The 25601-nt window shown below is 44.9% G+C and overlaps 1 protein-coding gene across 2 annotated transcripts in view; it reads right to left on the bottom strand.

Annotated features, from left to right (window-relative positions):
• The window catches only part of LETMD1 (LETM1 domain containing 1), a 74600-nt gene extending 60035 nt beyond the window's left edge, over positions 1–14565 (bottom strand). Inside the window, exons 1-3 of one of the 2 annotated variants that reach the window (XM_078688850.1) lie at positions 14324–14565; positions 4129–4304; positions 1178–1293 (exon numbers count right to left, since the gene is read on the bottom strand). In XM_078688850.1, the coding sequence (XP_078544976.1) occupies positions 1178–1293; positions 4129–4304; positions 14324–14400 (369 nt within the window). In that variant the 5' untranslated portion in view covers positions 14401–14565. Of the gene's footprint in view, positions 1–1177; positions 1294–4128; positions 4305–14153; positions 14286–14323 lie in introns of those variants that run through there. The other variant, XM_078688851.1, reaches the window with a different exon arrangement.
• Positions 14566–25601: the final 11036 nt, after the last annotated feature.

Raw genomic sequence — 25601 nt, 5'->3', positions numbered from 1 at the left:
CCTTGCCCTTGATGGTCTTTGATTAAAATTAAAAATTAAATTTTTGACACATACAAGGCAATTTTAATCTCACCACTTGACACTATTCACGTAATTTTCCACATAGCCCTCCCATCACGAAAACCAGCTCCGCAGTAACTCTGGCGTCGAAGCACACCGGGGTGACATTCGGTCACACCCGGTGGGGCCCGATGATGAAGCAAGTCACCGACCAGGTCGGTGAGTGAGGGCTTTCCTAACAAACCTATTGGGCTTTGTTGTTTCCTTGTGCTCTGTGCCCTTTTTCCACCTGAACCAGAACAGGAACACTCTTTTGTTGTTGTTACATATTATAATTTGGGGACTAAGAGTGTTCACGACTCTCCCTCTCTCTCTTATTGTTTGTAAATAAAAAAGAAAAGAAATATTGCCCAACTACAGGGGGCAACACACTCACCCACACTAGAAGCCTGGGAAAGGAACCTTGATTGGTGCATGTTTAGAGAGAAGACAGTGTACTTGGCAAGGGGATGCCCCAAAAAGTGGTCCCGTATATGGGGCCCATGGAATACCTACCGAGGAGAGATCTGTGCACCGCCTCGATGTAATGAACGAGATGACCCACCCTCCCCGTAACGTTCCTCTCTTATGTAATGACTGTATACTTTTCCTCCTGTGCTTATTGCAATGTATAAACTGACTGATCCTCTGTATTATCTTATTTATACCGATGTCTGTTTCATAAAAAGATTTATAAAAAATAAAAATAGAAACATTCGCAGACCCCAATATTATGAGTTAAGATCGCAGCACACGCACATTACATTTTTTTGCTGCCAAGCTCATTTTTGTTTCAAGGAAAAAAGTCTGAACAGGGGTTGTAATTAGGATGAAGTTCCTTTTCCATTTAGAACATGCTCTTTTCAAAATAAAGGCATGCTTGTAGTACCTGGCTGCTAAACTTCAACAAATGACATGTAAAAAAAAAATCTGCAGCGTTGGCTCGATCTTCATAGTTCCTCTGGCATTTATTGTCCAGTATGTAGATATGTATGTAAGTATGTAGGTGCCTTCCACATCTCTAATGCATCGTCTCCAGAAGGTCTCCAGTACCTGTCAAGAACTGTGATTCAGGAGTGCTTGTGCTCCACTTGGTCACACAGGTTTCGGGCCCTCTAGGGTTTGCACGTCCCCATACCTGTCTCACTTTCTCCATTTCTCTGTAAGGCAGCTCGTAAAACTGAAGGTTTTCCTGTGCCATTTTGACCTTTATTTGTCCCACTTCTTTGGCTTCTGACATTAGCAATCGAAAACCTGTGTTGAGAGTGCAAAACACAGGAAATAAATTATTACTGTTTCTGACACCAAAGACCTGGAGACAAGATGTAAATTGTCACGCGGGAAGGCGAGGGTCTAAATCTAATTGGACAGCATCTAATCTATAGACATACAACAAAACAGGTAAGTCTACTGGGGTGGGAAAGGGGACTTAAGAACACTAACAGCTTCCATAAATAAAGGAGAAAGTTGACCTAAGTCAAAGCTAAGATATAACCCAGTATAAATCTGCAAGCAGGAGAAAAGGCAATACAGCTTTTTTTATGTAACCCCAAACAGTGGGGAAACTGCAGATGCAAGATAGCTGTCCTGTCCCTCCTCTTGTAGAGGGTTCATTGTTCATAGGTGCTGCCAGTCCACAATCTCTCCAAGACCACTGACATGGCATTGAAGACAATGTACCAATGTATTATGGTCAGTTGGAATTTGTTCAATCATGATGCAACACTGGTTTCTGTTCACCTTTTTTGAAACGGGTAACCAGCTTTGTGATACGTTTACCTACATAGATACATATTGGTGTTCAGCAATCGAAGGCACATTTACGTACCTGTCATACTCTAAAAGCAGTGTAAAGGGGGTGTTCCCAGGGCCCACAAGTTAAGCACAGATAATCTGACTATTATACAAACATTTCATTTATTGAGAAATTTTCTTAATTAAAACCGCAATCATTGCACAATATTATCAACAAATTTAAAAAAAACATTGTATAAAAACAACAATTAACAACAACACTTATTGTAAAAAGGAACATAAAGTAAAATTGTCCACAAGGTTGATGACAGTTAACAAGATATCATTATGACCCGCATAATTGTGACAGACAGAAAACTACATGACATGAAATTCATCAATTCTTATTTGTACATCCAATTGTTTCTCTGAGATCCTGTTTCTTATATAAAAGAAATTAATATTTTGAAACAGAAGATTTGTTGAGGGACGCACCCAGTAGTACAATCCCTCAACAAATCTTCTTCAAATAAGAATTGATGAATTTTATGTCATGTAGTTCTCTGTCTGTCACAATTATGCGGGTCATAATGATATCTTGTTAACTGTCATCAACCTTGTGGACAATTTTACTTTGTGTTCCTTTTTACAATAAGTGTTGTTGTTAATTGTTGTTTTTATACAATGTTTTTTTAAAATTTGTTGATAACATTGTGCAATGATTGTTTTAATTCAGAAAATTTCTCAATAAATGAAATGTTTGTATAATAGTTAGATTATCTGTGCTTAACTTGTGAGCCCTGGGAACACCCCCTTTACACTGGTAACTTACCCTATCTCCCCTGGCCAATAAGGGGTACCTCTCTCTATCTTAAAATACTCTAAAAGCAGCAAGTACAGATATGTACGGTATAACTTAACAGCTATGGTGGCCCTAGGATGACAAATGAGCTTCAACCGCTATGAACCTGCAATTCTAATAAACGTTAAGTCACCTCTTTCACCCTGATGGAGTTATGTTAAAACCTTAAACTTTGGTAAATACTCAAATTTGGCATACGTTGGAATTGCAACACTTTAAAGACTAATAGAGTAATATAAATTCCCAGCCCATGAAGTGTTTTGTTGATCTCCATGTCGCCTTGCACCCACTTCAGAGCACAATGAATGCTGAACAAGTGCTGCATAAATACAAGACAGCCATGCTCAGCAAATTTCTAGTTTCTTATCTTCTGTAGCAATTATCAACAGGGAAGACATACAGGCTGCCAAAATAAAGTTTTTTTATGAGCCAATCTAGAAGGCTGGCAGCGCATTATCACAAATTAAATGTGCGAAAATTCAAGGGACACAAGTTGCATCCACTTCCAACATTATATAGTCTTGCTTAGTTCTGAATATCTTAAGTTATGCTTTCAATGGTGGACCACAACTCTGTTGGTAATTATATGCACTGTAATTAAATGCATTTTATATGGATTTTCTACAATCTTCTATGGCATTTGCCCATATGGAAAAACAATGTACACCCCTGATCTAAAGCAAGTAGATTTTGGCAACATAAAGAACATGGCTGTGATGGATCGACCAATCACAAGGAAGATATGACACTAGCCAAAGCAAACAAGATCAGCAATTCTATTTTTCACCATGGGTTATTTTCAAGAATCTCCCAACACAAAAATAAATATACAACAGCAAAAAATACCATGGGGTTTATCAATGACCTAGTCACAGACAGCAGTTGTGTGGGTATGGAGGAATCACTGCAGTTTCTACTGGTTGGGAAGATGTCCACAAACGTGAACATCAGTAAGTACTACGCCAATATTGTTGCATCAGATCAGCTATGGGGGGGCATACAAATCGAAAATTTCATTCGTCAAGAAGGAGAGCCATAAACCATTTAAAAGTCACACAAGGCTTTTTATCAGCAGGAACAGTATAGTGCATCTTACCATGAAATCGCATTCCTGGGGTGTATTACAGCATATTGGGCAATGGAACATGTACATATTTGCTTATTCAAGGATACAAACTTCAACAGCCTCCTTTCGAGTATCCTGTTGGATGCCAAATTAGATGCAAACTATGGTTGAATCTAATTTGATTTTCTGAGTTCATCAACATTTGCACATAAATATGGGGCAGGAAAGAAAAGAACGACAACGTGTGGTTTTCTCATTCTGTAAAACCCATCTGCAAGCAAGCCTTCATTCTCAGCAGTGACTCAAGAGGTGAAACCATGCAGTGGAAAACTACAAGATGCAGCAACATTATTTTTCCATGGCTGTTGTATGTGCTAACATTTCAGACCAGTGCGAACAAAGGGCCTAGAAATCAATTCATGCTTACCTTTCATGAAAGTAGAATACAACAAGTAAAACCTAGGAAACTTCCGTTCAAGAAACCGCTGGTATTTCTCATTAACATATCTAGCTTTTCCGACAATGGCGGAGAACAGGCCCCTGGACCTTGTGCTGGTGGAGAACAGGCATGAAGGATGTTTGTTGAGCAGACATGACTGAAGGCTGAGGAGCAAAAACACAGAATTTGTATTTTAACTAGAAAGAGGATGGTCAACAGAATGTCAGCTCTAAGGAGGCCGACTGAAAGCTATCTTGGGTAATAACGTTTGATTTAAAAATAAAATGTAAAAGGAGGACTTGTGAATACAAGGTTGGAATACAAATCATTACCGAAAACCCAGTGCATTTAAAAAACCTCTGAACTCTCTCTTCAGTTTGATAGGAGGGTAGTCTGGAGGAAAATGCACTCCCTTGGGGTACCTTTGTTTTCAATATCAATTCAACATTCTTTACTAGTACAGGATTCTACTTTAGATAATAGGAAATGTGGAAGTGTTAGTTAACAGGAGAGATCTTAGGAGCGGCAGGGCTTTGAGCGCAGTACTGAATGTTGGTAGTGAGAAGACTTCCAACTGAAGGAAAGTAGGGGAGATTCAAAATGTTTCAGTGCCAGAGGTCCAAAAGTGTGAATACTCTGAACCGAAATGAGACACAAAGGGATTTTTAGACACTGAATAGGTGCTGTAATACACACCCTAGATATTTATATGAGATGTATCTGGTGAGCACCTGAGTGGGACTGTGCCATGCGTTGTTGTTAAATCTACCATATGGAGTTTGTACAGAGCTCTGTATTTAACCAGCAGCCATTCAGCCTGATGCTGGTGTCGCAATTAGGTTTTCAAAGAGGAATATTGGAAAAAGGGCTTGGTGGCAAATTAAAACTTTGCCAGAGGTTGCCAAGGGGAGTAGGGGTAGACGACTGGGCTGCTCCTGTATTCTACCTTGCTCATCCTCAGGGCGTTAATGAGTGATTTAGTGTGAGAGCAGATGTTATGGATGTTGAATAGCAGAAACCTGGAAGGGGATGTTGTAATGGAGTTCAATGACTACAGTTGCATCTTGTTGTTAAAGGGTTCTCCTATATGTCTTTCTACCAGCTGAGCATGGTAAGAGCAAATCAATAAAAGTATCATGAGACTGGGCTGGACGATGGGGAACCAGGAAGTGAAGAGAGAGACTACTTCTGTTTTGGAGGTGCTAAGCATGAAAGGCTTTACCAGATGGCAATTTGGCACCGAAGACTAAAGGTGAGAGTAAAAAGATAAATAGAATAAAAAATTTGCGTGAGAGTAGTATCAAGGAGCAGGGAGCTCAGGACGAAGCCTTGGCCTGGGAACACTTACAGATAGGAGAGAAGGTGTGGATGAAATGAGCACAGACAATGCCAATACGCACCGCCTCTGAAAGGCTGGTGCTAATCTTTTATCTATGCCGATGCGTGTTGCTGATGCGGAACAGAAACGGGAAAACAAACAAAATTGCCAGATACAGTGTGAGAGTGTATATGCACATCTGTCGCTATGGATGCAAGCATATATGGTATGGCACTGTGGAAGCTTCTTTTTCCTTTGCTGATGCTGAATAGCACTGGCAAAAAGAAGTTAAATGTTGATGCTATCACCATGAATGAGCATATGTGTCACGACGTTGAGGTGGCCTTTTTTGTTTTACTTTTAATTTACTGTCCCAGGATGGCACACACCTCTCTTGACGCAGTAAGTTAAAAAAAAATATGCTTTAAGGAGAAAGGAAGAAGTCGGAAGCACCTGCTTGGGGCTCCTTCAACCTCTCCCCCCACCCCTCCCCAAAATAAAGAAGAAAGGGACAGCAAAGGGAGAAAATGCAGAGTTAATGAAGGGTGCCAACTCAACTTCCCCGGGAAGCAACAGTCAGCAAGGTGTATTGGGGGAACAATGGAGAAGCTCATGTTGCAGGGTTAGAGGAAACATTTTTATTTAATAAAGATGAGTGGGAACGGAAGGGGTAGCAATAAATTAGCAAGAGGCAAGCAATGGGGAGTGTAGTTTGCTGGTGGCAGGGATGTGAGGGTGGAAGCAGCACAGAGAAAAGATAGCAAGAAAACACATGCACTCCTTTGGAGGGTTAAAATAAAAATGTGAAGAAAATAGTCCTCAATTTTAAGTTGCGAAAGGATACAAGTCAACCAATCATAAGGATGGTAAGGAAGCTATGATCCACAGGGCAGGAAAAATACAAGAAAAGGGAAGAAAGCCACTGAATAAGAAGTAAGCATATGAGATTGACAGGGATGTCAACCAATAATAACAAACGGGCCGACACAAAATTGTTTAAAATAGCTCTCTTAAAAATAGACAACTAAGGCTGTTTGTAGGTGATGATACACTTAAACAGAAGTAGTAGCTATGTAAATAATAAATGTACCCATGAATAGCAAATATTGCACGACATAGAGAGAGGTGCAAAGTGCGCTAATGTAAATTTTAAAAGCTATACAATACTGTGAAAGATCAGTGATAGTGGTGCTGAAATTAGAAACAGATTGCTGACAAGGTGATAGTGAAATGAATTAAACAAAACAAAGCTTTGGCAAAATGTTGGTATATTATAGTTCAGATAAATAAACACATTAAATGAATACAAAGTACTATAAGTGAATGTAAAAGAAAATTCAAGAAAAGGGAACAAGTCATTATTCTGAAGATGAGGTGGTCATTTCTTGTTTAGATTGTCAAATGGTGCCTGATCAAAAGTCATCCACAGCAAAGCAATGTGAAGAGACCATTATGAATTAGGTGTCAACAAAGGGCTACTGTCTGGAAACCACCATGTGCATACTGTAGCAGAAGTGTGCATAATAGTAGGCTTTAAGAGAGACTGATTAAAGTATATGCAAAAAGACAGCATTCTAATGGTAGGTATAAAGGAGAGTTTTTTTAGGGCAAAGCATAGTTTAAGTGATCATCATTGTACTTTTGTGGCAACACTGTATAGGAGTGATAAACAGAAGACATTTGTAATGTAAAGCTTTGTGGGGGTTGGGGGGCTTAAAAGTGGACTACGGGCATTTGGGAAGACTAAAATGTATAGCCCAATCAGCAACTACTTTTCACACAAATTTGTAACAAACATTTAATTTCCCAGGTCCATGCATGAACAGCTTATCTAGTCAAGGTTTTTGCCTTTCTTTCCGGGACTTGTAGTTCTATGTACCTCTTGATAAAAATCTGGATAGACTAAAAGTACTAGAACCAAGTCATTGATTGGAGAGCTACTCACGCATGGAACTGGAAATGCTGTAATCTAACGTTTTTGTCAAATTAATTGAATTGCTCTGATCCAAGACTACAGACTATAGGTCAGCCTCCAAAGTCATTATCTCTCCCGGATCTCACTTACATACTCAACTTTCTCAAAGTTCCTTCTCATGAAGATGATGTTTTACAATCGTCCTTCATCAAAGCTCTCTCTGAGGGTGCTCCCTTATCCCCTACTTACTACTGTCAATGCTCCCTTTACTCAAGGCATCTTCCTAGAAGCTCTCAAGACAGGCCAAATCCTCCCACTCCTAAAGAAATCCAAACTAGACCCGGATGACCTCGTCATCTACTGGCATGTCACTCACCTATCATTCATCGGCAAGATCACTGATAAAGTAGTCCATGTTAAACTCCAAGACCATATTAATGATAACTACGACCTGAACGACTACTAGTTTGACATCAGATCATACTGCATCATGCATCACGTTACACATCTTAGACAATGCTCTTTGAGAACAGATGTGGATGACCCCTGCCTTCTGATATTGCTGGACTTCTCAGCTGCCTTCAACACTGTAGACCATCCCACTCCTCATACGCACCAAGGAGTTTTAACTAGAACAATAAAGATTTCCTTTCTATATAAAAAAATTGACTTTTGACTCAATCTATACGAGTAAGGATTCAGCCTAATGATACACCGAAATGTTGGAAGCACACTCACCATCCCCTTTAAAAACTTTACTGTTCAAAACTCAAGAGGTCCAGAGTTTTCTGAGTGTGTCCCGCTTACACTAAACTACGTGAAGACTGATATAGCCTTGGAGTCTTTTTGGACCCCTCCTCTTTTTTAGAAACGCACCAAGGAGTCTTTAATAAGAATCCCCAGCAATATCCTTCACTGGTTTTCCTCCTACCTTTCTAATCGAATTCAGTTTTTATACATGGGCACTTCCAATACGGATTCCTGTCTTCAACCTCTACATGGTGCTCTACTCATAGATAACTGTCAAACAAGGGGGGTAGACTTAACCTGTTTTATTTTTTAATTGGCGTCTTTTAATTAAGGCTAGATCAAACAATTTATTTTTGTTTGAGCCGGTACTTTATTTATACCTTTTCTTTAAACTTCTTTTAGTTTTTTTTATACTTAGACCCAGAAGGAGACAGTCAAGTCTATATACAAAACATTGATGTGTACATTTTGAATACACAAAAACATTAAACGACAACAATGTGTTTTAAATACACAATATGAAAAAACATAAATGAGAAAAAATCATAAATAGACAAACATCCAATATATTAGTGATCTTATTAGCAACAACATCTAAGTATTAATTTCTGAACAACCTGAAGATGTTATATGCATCAAGATTTCAATGAAGAACAAGCATTTACAATGCAATAGGTCTCACAGCATTAAAGTTTGAGCTATTGGCATTGTATATTACAATGTGTTGCATTAATTTGTTATCAAACTCTGAATTGTTTTATAAAGATTGATTGCAAACTGTCAAATGTTGCTGAATAGTAAGCAACGTTGTGAATAATATTGTTTGCTAGTCATCCTTGGGTACCAGAGTACTTCACTTGAGGCAGAGGTATTATCTTTAGACTACAGGTGCCGGTGCCGCTTGAGCTAGAAACAGGGCCAGCCACTCACTACTCTGCACTCACTACTCTGCACTCACTACTCACCACTCTACTCACTACTCTACTCACTACTCACTACTCACTACTCTACTCACTACTCTACTCACTACTCGGCACTCACTACTCGGCACTCACTACTCGGCACTCACTACTCGGCACTCACTACTCGGCACTCACTACTCGGCACTCACTACTCGGCACTCACTACTCTGCACTCACTACTCTGCACACTCACTCTGCACTCACTACTCTGCACACTCACTCTGCACTCACTACTCTGCACTCACTACTCTGCACTCACTACTCTGCACACTCACTCTGCACTCACTACTCTGCACACTCACTCTACACTCACTACTCTGCACACTCACTCTGCACTCACTACTCTGCACACTCACTCTGCACTCACTACTCTGCACACTCACTCTGCACTCACTACTCACTACTCTGCACACTCACTCTGCACTCACTACTCTGCACACTCACTCTGCACTGACTACTCACTACTCTGCACACTCACTCTGCACTCACTACTCACTACTCTGCACACTCACTCTGCACTCACTACTCTGCACACTCACTCTACACTCACTACTCTGCACACTCACTCTGCACTCACTACTCTGCACACTACCTCTGCACTCACTACTCTGCACACTCACTCTGCACTCACTACTCTGCACACTCACTCTGCACACTCACTCTACACTCACTACTCTGCACACTCACTCTACACTCACTACTCTGCACAAGGGTAAGAACACCGCCTTCATTCTTTGAGTCAGGCTAGCCTTAAAACTTTAAGAGCCTGAGCTCCTAACATATCTTCACTAAAGGGTCGGGTGTGGTATATCACAAGCTGAGGGGTTGTACTTTTCTAGCTCGATCTTTTTCATAAGACACCCAATGTATTTTTTTTATTGAAGCTGCCCCTCCCCCACTCCCCATTTATTCTTTACGAAATCTGTTTTGAGGAATGGTCCTGTTCACTACCTCTTCAGAAAAGTGGTCAAAGAGTTCACAAATGTAGTCATGACTACTTAAATACAGAGGTATGATTCTTGGCACACTGGAACCCACTGTTCTCTTGTTGTTATCCTCATTAAGGGTTAGCATCTACTGTGCTCCGAGGTATGAATAATCACTACTGTCTGGTTCAATACTCCCAGTACATGCACTATGATTCCTATTGATTGTACCCTCTACAGCAGATCAATTATTGAGGTTGAGTTCGCAAGTATACAGGCTAATCTGGACATGTGCAATCACTACTTGAGGGGTCATTATCCCTTCCCTTGCATTAAGTGTGGAAGCATTTTCTCCACATTCTAGGTTCCAATGGCCAGCTGCATTCTCAGCCCCAAGAAGGTTTTTTTGTGTGTATCTGCGTCTATATTGTGGAACACCTTACCGGCATGCATTTGCAGAGAATCAAATCTACTTCAGTTCAGAAAACGGGTAAAGACATGTCTCATTAATTGCATCAGAGTTAGCATTCATTATTGTAATCTCACGGCGTCATGTTGTCCCTGGGCAACGTTTTATTAACTTACGAGAGTAGCGTCACCAAGTTTTAAAACGTTAATATCCCCAGGGCGAGACGTTTCTACTCCTTCACGCCGACAACTCTTTGGTACCCCGGGGGTGTCAACTACAGCTCACTTCTGTTTTTCGTGATAAGTCCTGCCTCCTCGTGCTTCTGTCTCGAGCGCGCTCTCGTTTCTCCTCCCTCCTCTCCTTACCTCCTCCCGCAAGCTCGGCCCTGCCTCCCACCGCTTTCCAAGGCAAGCCGCTCGGTGACGCCCCCCTGCAGTCGGTGGAAGCGCACTGCAGCTGCCCCACTCCCCGCGCCTCTCGATGTCAGCCTCCCGGCGGAGCTCGCTCGCTCTCCCGGTTACATTTCCGTGGGTCTGTTCCTTCAGATCTGAGCGCGCATCCGGCTCGGCGCCGCTGCAAAGGTAAAGCCGCAGCCGGAGCTTGGGAGGGAGCTGGGCTGGTGTTCGGGGAGCAGGGAGAGAAGGGTGCTTGGGACCGACCAATGAATGCAGCTTGTATGCGCGTGTGTGTATGTGGGGGGGGGGGGGAAGTCTCTCTGTATGTATGTGGCCGCTTGTGTGTGTTTGCGAATGCGTGTGTGCTTCACAGGAGACAGCGCCTGGCCGCAGCGCTCGTTCGCGTGCGCGTGTCACTTTCAAATCGCCTCCATGCGCGCGGCCAGGACTGTCTCCTGGGAAGCACACATGCCGACAAAAGGGGCTCGGCGGAGACGAGCTTCGCGCGGCTAGCCGAGACCTAAAAATGGAGAAACACAGGGATCCGTCTAATGCATGGGACTTTTCCTCTATATATAGACAAAAATGAATTCATAATTTCTCCGTGTTTCAATCATACATCATCATAAGCCAACACATGGTGCTCTACTCATAGATGGTTATATGTTCTTAAAACGAATTCCGTTGCAACGCATGCCTTTACCACGCATGCGTTACAACGGAATGGTTTATCAACTCATAATGTTTTCCTCTAATTCATGCGTGGTGACGTCGTACGTCCTTAAGAAGAAACTGAAGTTTCTTTCCGTTTCCTCTTAAACTACGACGATTTCAGGTGAGGTTTTTAATTGGGGGGGAGACCCCCCAAGCCCCCCATGATTATTTTGAACCTTTACCACATATGCCTTTACTACACACCTCGTAGTAAAAGTATGCGTGGTAAAGGCTTTCGTGTTAACCACGCATGCATTGTAATGCATGCGTGGTTAATGTATTCGTGGAAACGGCCGCGTTGTAATGGCCGTTTCCCCTCATAGATAACAGCATCAAGATTCACCAGTATGCGAGGACACACAATCTACTAAAAGGTATCTTTAGCTTCAGACATCCAATGCCTCAAACACTGCTTGTGCATCATCAAGACCTGGATATCCAGCACCTCCTGGAAGCTCAGCCCAACAAATAAAACATTCCTGGTGTTTGCCAAGAACAACAAGCAAGATAAGAGTACAAACATGGCTCAATAACATGAACCTTGACAATTTCAAACCGCAACTTTAACCAAATGTAAAATCACTTGGAATCGCCCCCTCAAGGCACACCCAAAAAAATGCAACAAAAGTAAAACCGTTTCTTCCAGAAAGCGACATCAGAACTGCTGTTCAAGCCCCCGTACACTTGCATCTGGATGGTTGCAATACCCTATTCCATGGCCTCCCAGACTCGACAGTGGCATCCCTTTGTAGCATCAAGTCTTTTTAAAAACAATATTTAGACTATTTACACTGTCTCATCACAAAAGCATCTCAATATTGCATAACACAGATTTCATACCAGAAAAGTAATTACTTTGAATTATACAGTCACAGAACTAACAATGACCATATTTTCACAAAGAATATAAATGTCATCACAAGTTGTTGACGCAGCATTTCGATTGTATTACGTTAGTTCACCCCACCTTCTTCTGGGCATAATATTTGTAAAACATATGTATATCTTAAAACCAAAGGACTTGTTTTATACCTCTTTCCTTTCATTATGTTTCTCACTCACATTATGTGGGAATCTAGCCAGTTTTATCCTCTCAGTGTGGTACTGATCTTTTTGTATTCCATTATACGTTTAATAACAGTCCCTGTTATTTTAGCTGGATATTACTCTTCCTCTCTCTTCTGCCGGCTTATCATTAGGTCAAATGTCTTAGTTTATCCACATTGGAATACAATGGAAGAAGAGTTCTCTTTTTTGCCCTTATTCTTTCTATGGTGGGGGCTCCCTTTAATCTTTCAATCTGTTCTCTTCTCGATAATACGTGGGGCTTCTAAATCGCATCCTCCCTCGCGTTCTTCTATTGCATAGCCCAATCGCCAACGGAGATAGTGAGGCACAAAAGGGATCCTTTCTTGTTTTAAGCACACTTGCTTATCTTCCAAACTCAGAGTCTCTCATGGTTCTCAGGACACCATCAGACTACACACTAAGTCATACATGCCAATAGACTCGATTCAGGCGGGAGACTACCGATTTTTCAAGCCAAAAATGGCTTTATTTTAGCTGTCTCCCGCCTGAAATTGAATTTTCTACAATTGAAGTCAATGGGGAGTTTTCATTCTCCCGATTTTTTATTTACATCTCCCATGTCACTGTCCTAAAATGTTAGCATGTATGCACTAAGTGTAAAAATGAAAAAACAAGGCCCCAGACCTTTTCCTTCTATTTTACTAAGCGCTGGAACAACATCCCCGTATTCACCAGCATGGCTCCAATGCTGCTCCAATTAGGAAATCGTTGAAAGTTCACTTCTTTAAAGCACACTAAATCACAATACATTAACCACCCACAACCTATCTTTCTCTACTATTACTTGTCTTTGTCTATATATGGCATTCTGCTACCTTTAGGCTAGGTTGCTGCTACAGAAATATCATATACATACAACTCCCACCAAGCTTTAGTTCAGGTCTTAAAAGTTGGGGGAGGACAAAATTGATCTCAAAGGGAGAATGAAGCAAGGCACTATCCAAGGAGAGCATCATGCTGATGACAATCCAGTGTTTTTATTTTAAAAAACTAAGTGGAAGCGAGCCGCACTGTAATGGGCCTTTTGTAAAAAAAAAATTTCACTCATGTCCTGGCTGGAAGTAGGTGTCAAAGGGGTGGGGCATCCAAATAACCCACACATTCCCACCCCTATTTCCGATAAAGAACCACATTGTCTATACTTCTAAACTTTAGGGAGACCAGGAAACTCATAGCTGTTTTCAAGCATGTATTTATTGCATTTTTTAAAGGGATGGCTGAACATAACTACAATGTGTGAACTATTAGATATGTTTAGTGATGCCAATTTTATAGTAGAAATGTGAAAATAATGTTTGTCAATCTGGGGGGCGATTATTCTTTTTTTTTAACAGAGTTCAGGTATTGCATGGCATTAAAATGTTTGAAGATCATTACATTAGGATGCCAAAAGGAAAATGGTAATCTCAGTGATCTGTAGTCATTTGGTAACCAAACTTTGGATCGGTGGGAACATTCAGAGAGATTCTTGCACTATTAGGCAGTATACTTTCGGTCCAACCTCAACAGCCTTGTAAGGGTATAGAAACAAATACCTTGGAATTATAATATGTTATTGAGCAATCTGCTGATCAAAACCTCGATTTTGTTTGGCGCACGTGTTGTTTCCGATGTTTCCACTACGGTGCATATTTCTCCTGCTCTCTAATCCGCCTACCAACCTCAGTACCCAATGCCTTTCACAGTGCAGTGTCCCTGCGCTCACCTGAGGCCACCTCTCCCCGCCCCACTGCCCAGCAACAGAAGCCGGGAGCAACGGTGCCACCCGGTCACAACCGCCATCTTACAGGAAGAGCGGTCGGCAAGGTTACAGGGGTCAAAGGTCACGCGCTGTCAACCGCTGTCCACCTCTCCCGATAGGGCAAGGAGCATATGAGGTGTCTGTCCCACGAGCGCCACTGGAACAGAAGCTCTAGAGCAGCCTCTTCCTACACTGGAACTTAACCGACGTCACCGGCCATCTTGGATAGAAAGTGGATGTTCAACAATGTATGTACTACGACAGTCATTGCCATAATATAAAAATGAGTAGATAACACTTATGTCCATTTACCTTTCATAGCTGAAAGTCTATTAATTATTTATAAAATGTTGCTATGTTATTTTTTTTTAAAGGTGATTTTTGTTAGAATACTATAAATACAGATACTCCGGTAAAACACTGACTTCATCACGCTGACTTTATTACGCTTCACAATTGCCCCTTTTTCTTGGAAATTAGCCCAGGGAATAGAATCTAGCACCATTCAAACATGGCTTCATCAATTGCTTGATGGAGTTTTGCGGAGGTAGTCCTACTTTTGTGTTAACCATTTATCTCTAGTCAGCAACAAATGAGAGAGAGGGTCAGGCAAGCAAAAAAAACGTCCCTTCTTCTATTGGTGACCGTGGATGTTACTTTCGGTTTTTTCTGGTGGGCTTGTGCGCTGTTCTCGTGCATATACTAGCTATAACGGCAGTTGCTTAGAAAGTAACCCGTAGATTTAGCCTGGAGTGTCTCCCTTCATTACGTATCGTGTGACTCATTTGCAAAAACGTGATATCCACATGTTTTCACTTAAATGTATTGCGACGTTTGTGGTACAATGGAGACTTGCTCTCTTTGCCGTACACTCAGAGGGGGCGAGGGTAGTTAGGCTGGAGGTGCTGTAGTAACGCCAAGTATACCAAAATGAAAATACGAATAGAATGGTTTAAGACGGGGAGGGCACAGAACTCGTGAGGTGAGGAGAAACGATCGATGAGATCAGTTTCACTTTCAGATATTTTGTGATGTTTGGTTGCATTCCAGGACCCCAACAAATCTCGTAATTGTAATGCATTGTCAGCTTGCGCTGCAGGCCATGTATGAAAACATTACAAGGACTACAGAGGGGTATGTTTTTAGATCTCGCCTGCATAGCTGCCAAGGTTTCAGATTGCCATGTGTGACATTTTCATAGTTTCAGTGTAATTTTGAGTGACATTTGAACAACTATGAGTGACACTTTCTCGAGAACAAAACATAGCTGCCAAGGTTTCAGATGGCTATGTGTGACATTTTCATAATTTCAGTGTAATTATGAGTGACATTTCCACAAATATGAGTGACACTTTCACGCAAGCAAATCAAGCAATGAAGACAAGGGATACATATAAATAACAGAAATTACACACATTAAAGCACAGCTGTTAATGTTTCAGATTGCTTATGTTTGACATTTTCATAGATTCAGTGCATTTATGAGAGACATTCAGTAACTAAATGTGACATTTAAAGTGACACTTTCTTGCAACCAAAATCAGGCAATGAAGTCCATGGAAACAGATAAATATCAGAAAACACACTCATTAGTACAACATGAAAGTCATACACTGCAGCAGGTGCTTTTTAAGATATTTTTTAATTTCTAAATAATCAGCAGCCTCCACCCCAACCTCCGCTCCAGCTGAACCACAAGTAACAAAGGGAACTATGTGACAAAAGCTGCAACCCACTGAGCTATCTACATACAATACAGTTCTACAAATTATGATGGTAGACTTTCTTTATAGCAAGCATATTAACCCTCTGCACTACTCTATGGTGAGTGAAAACTGCAAGTAGAGAACAGTATGACCTCTATCCAGCGGGAACTTTAAAAACCCTACTTATCTGTGACTTTCACTTAGCAAGCCTCTTAGTGTTGTGAAAATAAAACAGGCTGCTTTGTACTGTCAAGCAAGGATATTAAACCCTTTGAACTAATAATGCATCAAAACATCTGCTAGTTTAATTGGACAAAACTCCCACCTTAGATGGCCCTGTATTTACAACACAGACAACTTTAGTGTGCCATTTGCATGGCGCTATGCTGTGCTGGAGCCCCCTCCCCATTTTCGTAATAAATATTTTAAACCATGGCAGGAGTACATTATATTAAAATATGACTTACTAAATCTCTTTATAGAATGATCCACCAAGAGGTGCAGCTGCGGGACCCTGGAGATTGCCTGCGTGTGTGTCTTCTTCAATCAGAGCAAGCTGTGCTGCACTGCCTCAGCCTGTGACACCTGCTCCGCCTCCCACTATGAGAATCATTCTGTTAGTGGGGAGTCCGGGGCACAAGTTAGGCTCTGCCTGGACAGGGTACAGCAACAGCACGTGAGAAGGTCAACTTAGAGCATGAGTGCTTGCTGGCAGTGCTCCTGTAGTCTGTAAGTGGCTGCACCTTTCCGTCTCTGCTTTGATACCTTGCCCACGTTTTAGTCCAGCAAGTGGAAGTAGAGCCTCGCCGATGTCCTTTGTTGTCCCTATCAGTAGTATGATGTTAGACATCATGTTTCATTTAGCCCAGCGCACCAGCTGTTTGCTTAAGGATTCCTTCCGGAAGGCTTGCCCGGGTGACAGAAATTATTTTCTCTGGGGTCGGGCCTGCATGATTTAGTTTGTACGAAAATTAAAAACACCCCAGTGGTTTCTAAAATGACGCTGATCCTGTCTATGGCGGCTAGCACACAATGCACTACTCGTAAGGTTTAACTCACGCCGTGTGGACGTATCAGATAAATAATGATTGATTGTAGAGCCCGACTCCATTGAAGATTTTTCACACATCTTCCGCTCGGACTAGTCCCAGCCGGGATCGAACTGTTAGTGGTAGCATACGGGGCACCGGAAAGTGAAACAGAGCTTGAGCAGAGCTGTGACAGGCTCTCGGGGCATGACGCTTTCAAATAGGCCATGATGCGAGACTGCGTCTGAGTCTCGTGCGCCGCTCTCTAATCCCCCGCCACTTCTGCACTTCCTGCTTCCTCCGGATGTGAGGGCCCTAATCCGAGGCCGGCACATCGGATTAATCCTTGCCCCTGTGGTGCACCAGTAGTGTGATTGACAGCTCTGAGGCTGCCCGGCCCGGCCCCCCTGCAGACTCACCATTTCGCATTCTAGTTTCCAGGGCAACAGACTCGCCGGACTGGCAGAGCAGAGAGATACTTTGTAGCGCGGCGCCGCTCACGAGCTCATAGAGCTCAGCTGCAGTCTTAACTGTTTAGGCACTAGTCGGGCTGAGAGCAGTACTCTCATAACAGTAGAGAGAGCCTGGGCACAGGAGCTGCTGGCGCGCTGGCACAGGTGGCAAAAATGCGTGACAAATGCATTCAGTGCGGTGATGCGGATCACCTCACTGAAATGCGTGAGTGTCACACCTGTTGCGTGACGCTTGGCAGGACTGACAAAATCACACCATGAAGACAAGGGAAACCTAGAAATATCAGAAATTACACTCATTTGAGCAACAAGAAACTCCAAGAAGATCTTAAAACTGCAGCAAAGCACCAGAAATCATTTCCCGCCGTTTGGCCCCTTGCCTGCCAGCAACCAATCAGGAGAGCATCAGACTCCAGGGCCTCTGTCTGTCCACATGACGTGGAAACCCAGGCCCAAAAGGAAGGATGAGTGAGGCTCTAACATGAACAAGACAAGTCACCCAGGGATCCAGGTATCTTAGCTGCCTGTCACACAGGGCCAGTTAGCTGCCTCGCGCGGGAACAGGCTGAGCACTATTTTGGATTCTCGTCACAGGTTAAGGCCAGTGCAATAATCTCCCATACAACATAGCAACGCCTGTCAGAAACCTGTTAAACTTACCCCAGCCCCGGCGGTTTTAAGAAATAAACCGCAAACTTAAGGTGGCCAGAATTTAAACACACGCTTGTCACAGCCTGGGTCACAGTGGGCAGCCATGCCAGAGGACAATGAAGAACTTCTAAATGAGTCGAACACATCACGACCAGATCGGCACCCTACTGACTGCAGGCAGTTGCCGATCACGTGCTTGCCATATGGCAAGTAAATAAACATATAATGTGCATGGGCAGTGAAAAAATGGCAGAAATGCAACCAGGTGACACTTCAGCAGGCAAGAAAGCCTGTTTGTTATCATTGAAACACAGTAATATGCAAATTTAGTAAAATCTAATTAGCGAAGTCCCCTCGCTACACCCAGTGGCTGATTTAATGCAAAATCGTTTTGTTTCGAACTTCACGCACTGTGAGAAATGTGTAAAATAAACAGCCTACTTTCTTACGTTATTGAAACAACTGCATTTGTTTTCACACTTATCTCCCAGATCTGCATACAAATATATGGCGATTGTTTTTCATGATTATGTATTTTCCGAAGAGCTATTTGCCAATGCGTTTAGGAGCATTAAAGTGAGTGATTCGGGATATCGGTACTATGGCTTATTGAAAACCCTATTTTAGCACCCATTTGTCAGAATTATTCTCTGCCGTGTAACTCCAAAAAGAGGTCTCATCTTGTTTTCTATAGACGGATAAGGGTGTTGTGCGCAGAGAATACTTGCCAGCTGACTGTCCCAATCTCACAGCACTGTTCTTTTACAGGCCTGAGACCGAAGTGTTACATTGGGAGCCTTTACAAGACCTGAGAAGGTCCGATATTACACTACACGGACTTTGTCTCTGTAACGTGAATAAATTACAAAAATACAAACAGGCTTCGTTTCAACAAGCCTGTTTGATATCATAGTAACACAGTTACATAGAAAATGAGGAAAATCTAATGAGTGCAGTCCACTCGTTACATATACCCTAGCGGCTGATTTAATGCAAAATAGTTTTTATGACCTGCAGACAGTGAGAACGGCGATTGTTTTCAGGACTATGTATTTCAGAAGAAATATTTACCAACGCATCTAAGAGTTTTAAAGTGAGGGTTTCAGGATATCCGTACTATGGCTTATTCAAACGTTATTGTTCATGTTCACATTTAAGTACCGTTTTATAGGGGTGTGTTGTGCGGTGACAATCCTCTTGCCAGGCTGGTCTTTTACAGGCCGGCACGAGACCAAAGTGTTACTACATTGGGCCTTCAACAAGACATGATCAGGTCGATCTCTGTGACTTACCAACCTGCAGCAGGACTCCAATTGAACTGGCGAGGCCGAGGGTCAAGTTTACTGTAACTGCTGAGACAGATGATGCATGCAGCAGGGGAGGCCAGCGGCGCAAAAGGCAGCGCTGCCTGCGAGCCGTGGTGATTATGATGATGTATTCGAATTTTCCGCAAAGAAGGCCAGCGCCTCGGCCTACTGCCTCTCACAAGTGAACTCTGGAAGCAGGATGTGACGTCAGGTCCCAGCGGAGCCCACATCAGTGTTACAGAACCTGACTGGCTGTGTCATGTCTCGGTAATAGCTATTGGGTACTACCTCGACCTGACATCATCAGGTAACCGCGCCGCAAATCATCTCCGAGGCGAGAATTCAACTAATGATACATTGTGGCATTAAGCAGCAATGCGAGTGCCCCAAGCCTGTCGGAGCAGCGCACACACACCGCATGGAGCGCTGCTAGCTGCCCAGTGACAACACAGTTTAATTTGGCAGCCGAGTGCTTAATAAAACAGAAAGTCTTCCAGCTGAGGCGCTATGAATTATGCGTGACAATGCATTTCAGTGCGGTGATGCGGAGCACCACACTGAAATGCGTTAGTGTCACGTTTGATGCGTGATACTTGACAAGACTGCGCCTGAGCCAATGCGCTTGCGCATTGCTCCGGCGAGATTATAGTAAGTTCATGTGCTCTATGCGCGTGCACAGTGTAATGGTCTAGTGCTTCTGCCCTAATGCAGACCGCAGGAAGCACATCCACACAATGTATCACTCTCTGGCCAGGCGTGGCCAGAGAGCTTAAATAAACGGGCCGGGGTCGCTCGTGGCTTCCGGTCCCAAGCAGCAATCTATGGTGTGGCTGTCCGTCATTCCTCTCCCTTGCCTATTATTATATCCCTCCTGTACATGGTCAATCAATCAATCAATCAATGAATTTGTAAAGCGCGCTGCTCACCCGCTAGGGTCTCAAGGCACTGTGAGGGAGTTGCTGCTACTGCTCGAAGAGCCAGGTCTTGAGTTGCTTCCTAGAGAGATGGTCCTGGGTCAGCCGTAGGTGGGTGGGGAGGGAGTTCCATGTCTTGGCCGCTAGGTAGGAGAAGGATCTTCCCCCGGTGGTGGTTCTGCGAATCCGTGGGACAGTGGCGAGGGCGAGGCTGGCGGATCGGAGCTGGCGGGTGGGTGTGTAGATCGTGAGGCGGTTGTTGAGGTATTTGGGGCCCATGTCGTGGAGGGCTTTGTGTGCGTGGGTGAGAAGCCCGAACATGATCCTCTTGCTGACGGGGAGCCAGTGCAGGTCTCTTAGGTGGGCAGAGATGTGGCTGTGGCGTGGGGTAGCCAGGATGAGTCGTGCAGAGGCGTTCTGTATGCGCTGGAGTCTTCTCTGTAGTTTGGCTGTGGTTCCTGCGTAGTGGGCGTTCCCGTAGTCCAGTCGGCTGGTGACGAGGGCCTGGGTGACCGTTTTTCTGGTTTCGGTGGGGATCCACCGGAAGATTGTTCGGAGCATGCGCAGGGTGTTGAAGCAGGATGATGAGACGGCGTTGACTTGCTTGGTCATCGTGAGGGAGGAGTCCAGGATGAAGCCCAGGTTGCATGCGTGGACCGTGGGCTTGGGGGCGGAGCCCAGAGCAGGGGGCCACCAGGAGTCGTCCCAGACAGGAGGGGGATGGTCCGAAGATGAGGACTTCCGTCTTGTCCGAGTTCAGCTTCAGACGGCTGAGCTTCATCCATTCCGCGATGTCTTTCATTCCTTCCTGGAGGCTGGCTCTGGCGGTGGCAGGTTCGTTGGTGAGGGAGAGGATCAGCTGGGTGTCGTCAGCGTAGGAGATGATGTGGAGGTTGTGTTGGCCTGCGATGGCTGCGAGGGGGCTCATGTAGACGTTGAAGAGGGTGGGGCTGAGCGAGCAGCCTTGAGGAACGCCGCAGATGATCTTGGTGGCTGCTGAGTGAAAGGGAGGAAGGCGGACTCGCTGGGATCTGTCGGCGAGGAAGGAGGTGATCCATTCCAGGGCTTTTCCTTGGATACCGGCGTGGTGGAGGCGTGTAGTTAGGGTGCGGTGGCAGACAGTGTCGAAGGCGGCCGAGAGGCAGAGGCCCGCAGCACGAAGGGAGGCGCGCGCATGCGTTTTACTGAGCCGATCCCAGCAGGACATTTCCAGGACTCGAAGCCACGCACGCATCTCCCCCTGCACGCACACAAAGCCACAGCCATGGGAGAGCATCAAGGAACAGCCTAGCGGGCAGCTGAAGCATCCGTGGGCAGGGAACGGTGAATTCCAATCAGTGAAGGGAAACAGGAAAAAAATAAAACAAGCACAAGCCAAGCCCAACACAATGACCTGCATTTAACCGGCAGGAAATAAATAAGCAAGGGAAGCATTAAAGTACCACTGTCACTGCTGGAGCCGCAGAGCTGCCCCACAGCTAACCATAGCCTAGACAACAGTACGCCCACGGCTGGGCGAGAAACCACAAGGGTTTCAATAAGCTTGGCAAGTGCAACCACAATCACCACTCAAACAGCCAACATGTCGACCAACCCGCCAGCAGCCGCAGCAGCGCAACAACAAGGAGGGCAGTTAGCGCAACCACCTCCACCTCCAGCACATTCTCTGATCCAAGCACTACCACCTTTTAGTGAATTAATCGAACCATCCACTGCAGCACCGAGGTGGGCGGTGTGGATTGGGCGCCTAAATAACTACTTCATCGCCACTCGTGAAACTGATGGGGCCGTCAAAAGGTCGCTATTACTACATTTTGGAGGCGACGAGATCTATAAATTGTTTGCACACCTACCAAATACCGGTGGACAAGAGGACTACGACGCTGCTGTACGAGCACTGAACGCTCATTTCGACCCACAACTTAACCCTCGCTATAAAAGGTTAAAATTCCGGCAGTCAAGACAGAGAGAAGGAGAAACCATAGACGCTTTCCACGCAAGGCTCAGGGAGCTGATAAGCACATGTCCCGAAGATGACCAGACGAAGGAAGTCACGGCACAGCTCATCCAAGGATGCCGCAACAAGCTGCTGAGGATGCTTATCCTCCGGCAACCACGCATCACCCTAGAGGAGATCCTAGTACTTGCCCGCTCACATGAACTGTCCGATGTGAGGGCGACCGCGATGGAGGCTGCGCTCATTCCACATACAGAAACACATGCACATGTGAAGACAGAGCGAGTGGACGCCGTCCGCACGCCAACCCGAGGCGGACGTGGAAGATGGCCGACCAAACCAGCGCAACGTGCTCCATGTGGGTACTGCGGGAGAGACGAGCACACCCAGGATGGGTGTCCAGCGAGAGGCAAGATGTGCTCCAAGTGCGGAATTTTGCCAGCGTCAGTCGAGGAGGTTTTCGGGGCAAGACCGCCGCAGGAAAGAGATCAGTGACCAACGCGGTGCGACACTTAGCGCTAGAAGAACCAACAACGTCCCGAGCCACCAAGACACCATCTCGTAACCAGTTCCGATTAGACGACTCCTCAACAGACGACGAAGAAGAATGTTACTTCGTGTCCTTCGCGAGTGACCTTAAGAGGAAAAGAAGACCACAACCCAAGTGCCAAATTGAGATAGATGGATCGCCAGTGACCAGGGTGATTGACACCGGAGCGACAATAAACGTCATGGGCATCCAACACTACAAGAGCCTGAAACCAAGGCCACAACTCGCCCCATCCAGAGTTCGAATCCTCACATATGAGAGCCAGAAGCCCCTTCCGGTCAGAGGGAAGATGACCGTTCAAGTCAAAACACAGGACAAGGAAGTGACAACGACGTTGAACCTCATTGACAGGGAAGCTGACCTGCTAGTGGGAAGTCACACTGCAGAAGACCTTCAGCTAATAGCAGTCGCCAACGCCGTATAGACGCTCCAGACGGAAGACATCCTAGAATTGTTTCCACAACTGTTCAAAGGCCTCGGATCCATCAAGAAAGAACCAATAAAGTTACACATCGACAAGGCTGTACAGCCCATAGCCCTGCGACACCGTCGAATCCCGTTTCATCTGAGAACACTAGTGGAACAAGAGCTGCAGAAATTAGAGGACCAAGGCGTCATTGAGAAGGTGTCAGGCCCCACCACATGGGTGTCGCCCATGGTCATAGCCGAGAAACCGAAACTACCTGGCCAAATCAGAATCTGTATAGACATGCAGATGCCCAATCGGGCAATCAAAAGGGAAATACATCTCACTTCCACGGTGGACGACATCCTGACTGACCTGAACGGGTCTCAATGGTTTTCCAAACTCGACCTCAACGCCGGGTACCACCAATTACGACTAGAGGAGGAAAGCCGGTATATAACAACATTCTCGACTCACCTGGGCCTCCGCCGGTACAAGCAACTCAATTTCGGCATATCATCCGCTGCTGAAATCTTTCAGAACGCCGTAAAAGAAATCCTGTCGGGGCTCCAAGGGGGTCCTCAACGTCAGTGATGACATTTTAATACATTCTCGGACGGTTAAAGAACACCATAGGAGGCTGAGAGCCACACTACAAAGACTGGCAGAACACGGCGTAACTCTCCACAAAGAGAAGTGCCAATTCTTCCAGAAAACTAATGGGTTTTTCGGATATGTATTCAGCTCTGAAGGAGTCAAAGTGGATCCCCGCAAATCAGAAGCCATTCAGGGCGCTCTCGCCCCAACGAACGCGTCTGAGGTCAGAAGTTTCTTAGGGATGGCGACATATTGAGCAAGGTTCATCCCGAATTTGGCGACTATAGCCGAACCACTACGAAATCTTACGAAAAAGGAGACGATCTGGAAATGGACTGCTACCGAAGACCAGGCGTTCAATCAAGTAAAGACAGCGTTGCTAGCCAGCACCACCATGGCATATTTTGATACTACTAAATCCACGGAAATACTGGTGGACGCCAGCCCCGTTGGGCTAGGAGCCTTACTTACTCAAGAGCAAGAGACACAACCAGGCATATGGGCACCCCTCACGTTTGCCAGCAAGGCCCTGACCTCCGTAGAATCCCGCTACTCGCAGATCGAGAGGGAAGCACTGGCGGTGAAGTGGGCCTGCAACCACTTCCATCTCTATGTGAGCGGACACCCGTTCCGGGTAGTGACTGATCATCAACCGTTACTTCCGCTATTTAGAGGAACAGCCCCACATCCGCCACCGCGGATAGAACGGTGGGACATATACATTCAGCAAGATGAAATGGATCTGGTATACCGCCCTGGCGCCAAAAACCCGGCGGACTTTTTATCTCGTCATCCTGCACCAGAGGGAGAACACAACGGGACCCACATAGAGAAAACTGAAAAATTCGTGAACATGGTTGTCCAAGCATCATGCCCCTGCGCCATGTCACTTGACGAAATCAAGACCTACATCGACACAGATCCCGTACTCAGCCGAGTCACTCAAACCCTAATGAGCGGGTCATGGGGAGGATTCCTTAAGAATGTCGAAGGATGGAGCGAAGACGAGCGAGCTCGGTTAGGGCAAGTCTGGAGGGTCCACAAGGAGCTGAGCATTGCTGACAACGGAATCATACTGAGAGGGTTGCGAATTGTCATCCTGAGGGATCTGCAGGACCAAGCTACCGCTCTAGCTCATGAGGGTCACCAGGGAACGAAGAGGATGAAATTCCGGATGAGGGAGAAAGTGTGGTTCCCGAGTCTCGAGGAAAAGGTGGACAGACTAGACAGACTAGTGCGCAACTGCAGATCCTGCCAGCTTACTAGCAACTCTCAAGTTCCCTGCTCCGGTCATCACTGAAGACCCAGCCCCATCACCATGGTTGTGGGTCAGCCTCAATTTTGGGAGTTTCCCTGACGGGAGGATCACTGTAGTCCTGGTTGACAGCTACACTAAGTACCCCATTGTGGAGGTGGCCCCATCGACCAGTTTCATTAATGTTCAGCCGATTCTGACCAAGGTGTTTGCACTGTTCGGATCATCAAAACAGACAACGGGCCGCCCTTTCAGGGTAGTGAATTCAGAGAGTTTTTAAAAGAACTCGGAATCAAGCATCATCGGATCACACCGCAATGGCTGCAAGCAAAAGGAGAAGTTGAGAGCTTCATGCGAACCATTAACAAAGTACTCCAAATAACCACAGCCGAAGAGAA

This window comes from Lissotriton helveticus, chromosome 1_1 (assembly GCF_964261635.1).
Source record: "Lissotriton helveticus chromosome 1_1, aLisHel1.1, whole genome shotgun sequence".
In the NCBI taxonomy this organism is placed as follows: Eukaryota; Metazoa; Chordata; class Amphibia; order Caudata; family Salamandridae; genus Lissotriton; species Lissotriton helveticus.
The sequence above is the reverse complement of the archived record's forward strand: the minus strand, read 5'-3'. Positions and strand labels throughout refer to the sequence as shown.